An 8,866-nucleotide genomic window follows, 5' to 3' on the forward strand; every position below is an offset into this window, starting at 1 on the left:
ATAAAAAACTATAGTATTGAAACTTCACATTTTTCGTTAATCGGTGTTGCCGGTTTTGTCGGAAATCTTAGAATGGCCATAACTTCTTCGTTATAACTCGGATTTTTGTGTTCTTTGTATTTTTGTAAACCTTGACACAATATCTAGCATAGTAGGTAACCCAATAGAGACTTTTGTACATTTTATTTTTGAAGTTAATTTCATTAATTCAAAAGTGGTTACAATACTTGACTTTTTTAGTCATTACATAGAGTCGAAATATCGAGTTGTCACAGTTAATCACATAAAACTTCTTTGTAGACAACGTTTGACGTGTAGATTCCATCATTATCAAATGTTTTTAAATATAACTAAGATATAAACGAAATGTTATTAAATATAATATCACAATGAATAAAATATATAAGATGTTTATAAAAGTTGGAGTTTGTTAATCGGTTAGAATGACTATTAAAAAAAATTCTTCACTTAAAAAACTTTTGTATTGAATCTTTAAAAAGGTATTCATGATGCTTTTAATTTAACATATTCTTAATTATTTAACACAATAACATAACATAATTAAAATTTTAATATTGTTTCTTATAGCATTTCAACTGGATATTTTTAAAATATCAAATATTAATATTAAACTTCAAATAGCATACCACAATACACTTGACCTGTGCATAATTTAGTCCTAAACAATCAGAAAAAGTTTTGAGGTTTTTAAAATGTTAGAGTCAAAAAATAACAAACCTTATGTGCCTTTTATAATGCTTTCCTTCCTTTTATACCAACACCTTGAGAAGCCCCAACTCCAATCCTAACCATCATAGCAGTTGCCAGAAAATGGTCCATGTGTCAAAAATACATTCCAAAACGATCTCGGTGGCAAAAAATGATTACATAAATGGTCCATGTGAGTGAAATACATATGCAGTCACATAACATGATTTTTTTTACAGGACATGTCATTATGGGAGAAAAACAATCACAAAAACTGTCCTAAAATAAATACATATATCTGAAAAAAAAATTTGATAGGGTTTTCCCATGACAATCCAACCCTTGTACTTTTTTAACATGAGGGTAAAATAGTCTTTTGTTTTGAGACAGTGCATTCGGTATGAAAAATAAAAACAATATTTACATCAACATAAATCATTACCTATTCAAAACACTTTATCGATTCAGTACTTAAGGGGACACCAAAAGTTATGTTCTTGGAGTGGCCACTGAGTGTAGATACAATTTCCCCTAAAGATCGATTAAAGACTACAACATTCATATCAACTCCACCAGTAGCAATAAGATCCTGAGATGTGCAAAACATATCTTTCTTAAAAACCCAACACAAAAGATCAAGAATGAATGTGGAAATGCAGTTGGAATTACAAAATATGTACCTTTGATTGATGGATGTCAATAGAAAATATTCCAGCTTTGTTTGTTTTATGAAGAGGGCAACTGTTGAGCTGTGTATACCTCTCAATAGCATCCAATGGAACCAATGTGGGAGGAATCTTGAAAAAAAATGCAAAAATGATATTTCAATTTTTAAAAATGTCAACTAGTTTCCATTTGGCAAACAAACATGCCATACAATGGAATCTTGAATTCTAATTGGGTCAGAATGCAAAAATCAAACAAGCCATGGAATGGAATCTTGAATTCCAGTTCTTTCAGAATCCATGATACTTGTCTTTTCTTCTTTTGCTGTGAAAGTGAAGCCTTGCAGTCTGTTAATTCGGTTACGATACTAGAAGAAATTCCAGGGCAAAATTTCTTACCATTAGGACCAAACTCATCATCCTCAGTAGCAGCTGTTAAAACAAAAAAGTTGAAAGAAATATAAGTCACAAAAGAACAAAATCAAGAAAGATTACAAACCTCTCAAATGAAGAACAGAAAATATGAACCTCTTTTCCCATTACTTATAGCATAAGCATTTGATGAGACTGTTGTTGTTGCTGGCATTGGTGCTTGTCTTTCTAAACTTGACAACATTGTCCTTGCTTCATCAAGTTCTTTCTTTAATCTTGCAATCACCCGACAAGCTGAATCATGCTGACATTATAGAAATAATATAAACATGATCTTGGAAAATGAACAATTTGAAGAATGGAAGATAAAACAAGGTTTGAAATTGTGAACAAGTTGTTTGTGGTACCTGGTATAAACAATGAATAAGCTCTTGCCTTGTTGTATGTAATTTTTGCTCTGATGCAAAAGTAGATAACACCAAAGCATCCCATTCCTTGAGTAAAAGGAGTAGCAAACATATGAGAGTTAAGTTTATAACCTTAATTTAGATGATAAAGAACAAGATTGTTAATAGAACAAGGTAGAACACATACATTTTGAAACATTCCAAGCATTGCAGGAATACTTGCAGCCTGCACTGGTCTAGGTTTCATTATTTGCATGAATTTTTCATAAAAGTTATAAGCTTCAACATGTAAAGAGTGAGATGTAAATCGTGGAAATATAAGATTAAGCAACAAAAGTTTACGAAATGCAAACCTTGCCAGTTTTTATTGGAACAAGATCATCCGTAGTTAGGGTTTCCCCGGTCACTAGACATTTTCCATAGTCCTTATCAGTATCAAATAAAGTCAAATACATCTTAGAACCAGTATAATGACAGTAGTTACACTTGGTATGGTTTCTTTTAAAATTTAACCGTATTTGAAGTCTTTATCATAAATTTTACTATGCTCCATAAAAGTCACACTCTGTTGATGAACTTGGACATCGAAAGTTGATTTCTAGTTCTATTTTGGTATGAATGGTGTTGTTATTGTGCTAAAACTACTCTCGGACTCTTGTAATTTGTTGAATTTAGGTAACACCAACATAAAACTAAAGAAAAATTCACGATAACTAAGAAGATAAACCCTAACAAAGAAAGTGAACTCCCCAGTATGTGTCTTATGATTTCAAAATTACAGAGTTAGAGAGAGAAATTATGAAAGTGTGATCGATTTTTGCATACCTGAATGGTTCCTAGGGCCAAAAGCGCGATTCCTATGTTGCGGTGGGTGTTGTATTCGATTCCCCGTGCTTCTTGGAAGATCCTGTGGCGTACCATTCGAGGTCAGGGAGAGACGGTGGATGCGTTGAGACATTCAGAAACGACGCCAAGAGAGAGACGATAGAGATTTGGTTTGAGTTTTTGAGTATCGATCGATTCTGAAGCGATTAGGAATCAGACGGAAAGAAGAGCGTTTCGTTTTCCTTGGATTGCAGTTGTTGTGTGTAGAGAAGATTAGGGTATCATCAGGATATATCGTGTATACCTATACGATAAGATAATATCGTGTATACCTACCTATACACGTGATATTGATTATAAGCTTAATATTATTGTACATGACGTAATAGGTATTGTACCTCTTAATTTTCAAGAAACAAGCAATATGTTTAATAATATAGGAAATATATATATGTATGTATGTATATATATATATATATATATACATACATACATATATATATATATATATATATATATATATATATATATATATAGCTAGGTTTAGGTGTTTATTCTAAATATTGTGTTATTGTATGCATAAATATGGGTCAATCAAAATTAAATAAATAAATAAGGGTAATAAAGTAATTTTGTAAATAACTTCCAAGAATACTTCCTATAATTATGCTAGTTATTTTGACTTCGACCTAATTTCTTCTCATTCTTATATACGACGTTTACTATCAAAAACCCTATTCCACCATAAAAATCTTCCATCGACGACCACCCCCTCGATTTACAACAATGCATCACCACTTCCACCGATCCCCATCAACAATATTCTTTGTACCAAAGATCATCATCGCCATCGTTCATAATCTCGAAGAATAAAGGAAAGTCGGAGTTAGCTTCCATTGTCGACTGAACTGTTGCACGCTGTTGTTCTTCACACACTCACCCCCTAAACTCTCTATTTCATCCGTACCTTTTATCTCCACAGTCAGCATGGCGTCAATCGACGTTTGAGGCGTCGGTGGTTGGCCGTCCTTCCTCATCAGATCGTTCATCAGGGATTCGAAACTAGTAGTAGCGCCACCTCCGATCACCACCATTCCTTGCGTCACCGGGTTGATCAGGATGATCCTTTTGAGTGACGAACCCTGATGATGAAGATTGTTTGTAGATTCGTGATCCTAATGTTCGGAATCGCGACTTGAATCCGATTCCGGCCAAATGGTAGTGAAGCCTGAAAGGAATGGCATCTCCATAAGCCTCTCGATTAAACAAGATACTGATAACTCTGGTTCTGAAGCCATTTAAGCACAAATTTGTAGTATTTAGTGGGTGTTTGAGTGTTTCTGCTACTAGATCAAACTTGAAAAGAACAGTAAAAGTGGAAGTTGAATTTGAAATGGGTAATTTTTGGGAGAGCTTAAAAACGAAGCGGAAGAAGGGTGTAGAAGGCTCTCGAATGTTGTGTGCAGACAAGATTTTTTTGCTATAATACGCCAAGTGGTTTAGTTAACGCGTTGGATAAGATGAATGATGATATTTTTGTTGGAGTAATCCAATGTGGTGGCGTGTTGTTGGTAAAAACAAAGATGATGTAGATGAGGCGATTGCCATGGTAGGTTTATTTCAGATGACATAAACTGATAATCTGTAACAACCATAAAATTTTCGCCAAATTTAAACTTTTTCAATCATAAATAAAAACCAAATAGCATTGTTTACAAAAATGTTTTCAAATTATTTTCCATCAGAGTGTCCCAAAAATCATAACATAAGGATGAGGAGCGGTACGGTCACACCTTCGCCTTTCCATGATCTCCTGAAGTACCTGAAACAATAAATTGAAAACTGTAAGCCCGAGGGCTTAGTGAGCTACCCCCAAAATACCAACATCATACAAACATAACCATATCATATAACCAATATAGAACAACATTCATAATGATTTGCCAGCCTAACTGGACCGCCTCACATGCCTTCAATCTATTTGGACTGTTCTCTGAGCCTTCAGCACATCTGGACCGCCTCGCAGGGCCTACAGCCTATCTGGACCGCTCGTCGGGTATGTTAGCCTACAGCACAAAGCAGGACCGCCTCAAACCAACCCCCAATTAAACAAACATGTGCACATAAATATCATACGCTAGCACATATCATATCACAGTCAAACCGATCTAACATATCACTAATCATTGCAACATCCCAACAATCGGGATACAGACCTAACCGGTCACTAACATAGCATTATCCTCTAACTAGGACAATCATGTGCACATAGATATCATATAACACTAGCATGTATATAATAGTCAAACCGATCTAACAGATCACAAAGCATAGTAACAATCCATAACCAAGATATCGACCTACCAGGTCACTAACATAGCATCATCCTATATGCCAGGATACTGACCCAACCGGTCACTAAAACATAGCATATCACCATCCTAACTACCAGGATTTAAATCAGTAAGCATAACATGAAATGATCTGAATACAATCCATAAAGGCCCGACCTTGGTGCCTTAGACCTCGTTGATATAGTGAGGATAACTCACCTCGCAGATGTCGTCACGAAAGGTAAACTCAAACTCTTGGATCACTTGACATAGGTTCCACCATCAATCATCATAGTACATCATACACATAATTCCTTAACCTTATAAGGTACTTCATAACCCACTAGTCAACCCCTGATCAAAGTCAAAGTCCTCAATCAAGGTCAACAGTCCATGTTGACCTTAACTCGCCGAGTACCCTTGGCTACTCGTCGAGTTCCCTGAAGTACATTCTAACTCACCGAGTCATCGGAGTGACTCGTCGAGCTCCTTTGATTTTCGATCAAACTTAAGGTCACCCATCGAGTTCCCTCCTTGCAACTCGATGGATGCACACTCATACATATCCCATAGAAAACTCATCCGACTCGCCGAGTTGTTCTTCAACTTGTCGAGTCTTATGGCGATCTTCATCGGACTCACCAAGTTGTTCATCCAACTCGTCGAGTTCACGGCCATCTTCATGTGACTCGCCGAGTCACCTTGCGACTCGGCAAGTCCATTCAGTCCTTTTCCTCCATACAGACATATTTTGAGCCAAGCAATGGCTCCAACTCATAGATCCAAGCTTCTAAGGCATGTTTATCACGTAAAGTTGCAAACTTTGCATGCATGCATGACTATAAAGGGTCCAAATGTCTATTCTAAGTTATTAATGGAACTTCATGATCAAGAGGGACCGTAATCACAACCAAGATTGTGACTTTAAGCTTCTAGAATCCAAGGAGGGTCCAGATCTGAAGTTACAACTTCAGATCTAGACCATAGCTCATCATACCAACTTGAAAATCCATAAAAAGCCCTAGAAACTCAACAAAAGGGAAAAAGGGAAGTAAAAATGGCACTTTGATACCTCCAAAGGATGCTAGCTGAGGTAAATCCTGCTTCCTACTCCTTCATTGCTTCAATTTCCTCTGCACTCTTAGCTTTCTTCCACCAAGATCCTCTTTTCCAAGCTTCAAACACCACACCAAGGCACACACACAGAATTAGGGTTTTAAGGGGCTCTCAAAGACTATAAAGAGGCCAAAGGAGGCTAAGGCTCCTTTGAATAGAGGTGCAAACCCCAGGATTTAGGGTTTCCACTACCAGCTCCTACTCGCCGAGTCCCAACATGGACTCGTCGAGTAGGTCACTTAACACGCGATCCCACCCCACTGCTACTCGACGAGTAGGTCAACCAACTCGTCGAGTAGAGCTTAACCCTAATAAATCTTATTTAAGCAATACCTGAGAATCAGTGCGTTACAACTCTTCCCTACTTGAACTAGACTTCGCCCTCAAAGTCCGTTGGAGTAAAAAATGCCAGGTAATGCTCGCGCATTTCCGCCTCCGGCTCCCATGTCCACTCGGATCCCTTCCGATGTTCCCACTGTACACTTACTAAAGGTGTTTCGTCATTCCGCAGAATCTTCTTCTTCTTTTCCAAAATATCCACAGGTCTCTCTACATAGTTCAGGCGCACATCGACCTGAATTTCATCCAACGATACCACTGCCTCCTGGTCCATAATGCATTTTCGCAATTGCGAAACATGAAATGTGATGTGGATCCGGCTAAGCTCCTCTGGAAGCTCTAGCCTATAAGCCACCCTGCCAACCCTGGCAATAATCCTGAACGAACCAATATAACGGGGACCCAATTTTCCCCTCTTACTGAAGCGGATCACACCATTCCAGGGTGAGACCTTTAGAGGACCATGTCACCCACTTGGAATTCCAGCTCAGATCGGCGTCGGTCGGCATAACTTTTCTGACGACGAACTCTCCCGTATGGCTAGGAAATAGGCAATCTTGGTCAATCGATCCACGGTGACCCATATAGCATCGAACCCCCTTTCCATCTTCGGCAACTTCATGATGAAATCCATCGCGATTCGTTCCCATTTCCACATGGGAATCTCCAAAGGCTGCAACTTACCATGCGGCCTCTGATGCTCTGCCTTGACCATCCTACAGGTCAAGCACCTCTCAACAAACTAAGTGATATCTCGCTTCATGCCAGGCTACCAATAACTCGAACTCAAATCATGGTACATCTTGGTGGCTCCCAGGTAAACCGAAAAACGAGACTTATGAGCCTCCTCCATCACTGTCTGTCGAACCCCTCCGGACATTGGAACCCAAACCCGACCGTAATAGGTCAACAATCTGCGACTATCCTTAACAAACTGGGTGCTTTCTCCCTTATCCCTCTCCAACTTCCAGTTCTCATGCCCTCAACCTGAGCATCCCTGATCAAACCCACTAGTGGGGAATCCACCGCTATTCTCATACACCTGGCTGGGGTCGAGGACCCAGCTGACTTGCAACTCAGAGCATGCGCAACCAAATTTGCTTTACCAGGATGGTAAAGGATCTCGCAATCATAGTCCTTGATTACATCCAGCCACCTGCGTTGCCTCATGTTCAGGTTCGGCTAATCCATGATGTGTCTCAAACTCTTGTGATCTGTGTATATAGTGCAACAGACTCCGTACAGATAGTGCCTCCAAATCTTGAGAACGAAAACCACTACTCCCAATTCAAGATCGTGCGTCGGGTACCTCGTCTCATGCAACTTCGAACCACCACCCACTGCCCTTCACAATCGATCATGGCGCCAAAACGGCTAAGCCAATCCATCCCTATAATCACGCATACATCCCTCATGGGAGTAGGAATCAAATCTATCGGGAAGGACACCCCGAAAATCTCCAACTCGCATCCCCAGAAGACCGAAGAAGCAGAAACCCCGTGCTCGTTGGCGATCGAAACTCTCAACGAACACAAAAGATCATCTATTGGCATACTGAACCCTCTAGAGAAGGTCTGAGATACAAACGATCAACGCGCCCCCGAGTCAAATAATACCAAAGCGGGCAATGAATTCAATAGAAACGTACCTAATCACAGGTACAAACAATAACCATAACACGAATACAATAACTAAGATAGAGAATAGAAAACGTACCATCAACCACATCTGGTGCTGACTTGGCCTCCTCGGCTGTGAGCTGGAACGTGCGACCCTGAGCCTTCGGAGGCTCTACCCTGATTGGCCTCCCATCTCCAATCCTCGTAGCAGTTGGCGCGGAACCCTGCGCTGGCTTGGCGGCGAGCTGCAGACAGTTGGTCTTCATATGACCAACCTGATGACAATAGTAACAAATCCGCATATCTGTTGGAGGGGCGGACTAACGGCAATCCTTGGCATAGCGCCCCTCCTTGCCACATTTGTGGCACCCACCTCCTGCTCGACAAACCCCTAAATGAGCCTTGCCACACTTTCCACAAGTGCGGTTCTGATAACCCCAGGACCGTGTATCAGCGGTCTTAGATCGCTTAGGCGCCGGCTG

At 39.6% G+C, this 8,866-nt stretch overlaps 1 protein-coding gene across 1 annotated transcript; it reads right to left on the reverse strand.

Annotated features, from left to right (window-relative positions):
* Positions 1-1,394: 1,394 nt before the first annotated feature.
* LOC145002361 (pre-mRNA-processing factor 19 homolog 2-like) lies at positions 1,395-2,607 on the reverse strand. The gene is made up of 4 exons (XM_078961648.1): positions 2,506-2,607; positions 2,153-2,284; positions 1,902-2,049; positions 1,395-1,805 (listed from the first exon to the last, which is right to left on the reverse strand). The coding sequence occupies exons 1-4, from the start codon at positions 2,605-2,607 to the stop codon at positions 1,549-1,551; spliced, it is 639 nt and encodes a 212-aa protein (XP_078817774.1). The 3' UTR covers positions 1,395-1,548.
* Between the last annotated feature and the right edge of the window lie 6,259 nt (positions 2,608-8,866).

This window comes from Lactuca saligna, chromosome 6, assembly GCF_052625555.1.
Source record: "Lactuca saligna cultivar CGN05327 chromosome 6, ASM5262555v1, whole genome shotgun sequence".
Taxonomy (NCBI): Eukaryota; Viridiplantae; Streptophyta; class Magnoliopsida; order Asterales; family Asteraceae; genus Lactuca; species Lactuca saligna.

Bases quoted from the DNA above. Each gene is read 5' to 3' on its own strand.
- LOC145002361 (XM_078961648.1), bottom strand. From the start codon at position 2,607: ATGTATTTGACTTTATTTGATACTGATAAGGACTATGGAAAATGTCTA. The intron at 2,050-2,152 runs GTACCACAAACA...CTATAATGTCAG, and splicing joins TTATTCATTGTTTATACCAG to CATGATTCAGCTTGTCGGGT. The intron at 1,806-1,901 runs GTTCATATTTTC...TTGTTTTAACAG, and splicing joins TATAAGTAATGGGAAAAGAG to CTGCTACTGAGGATGATGAG.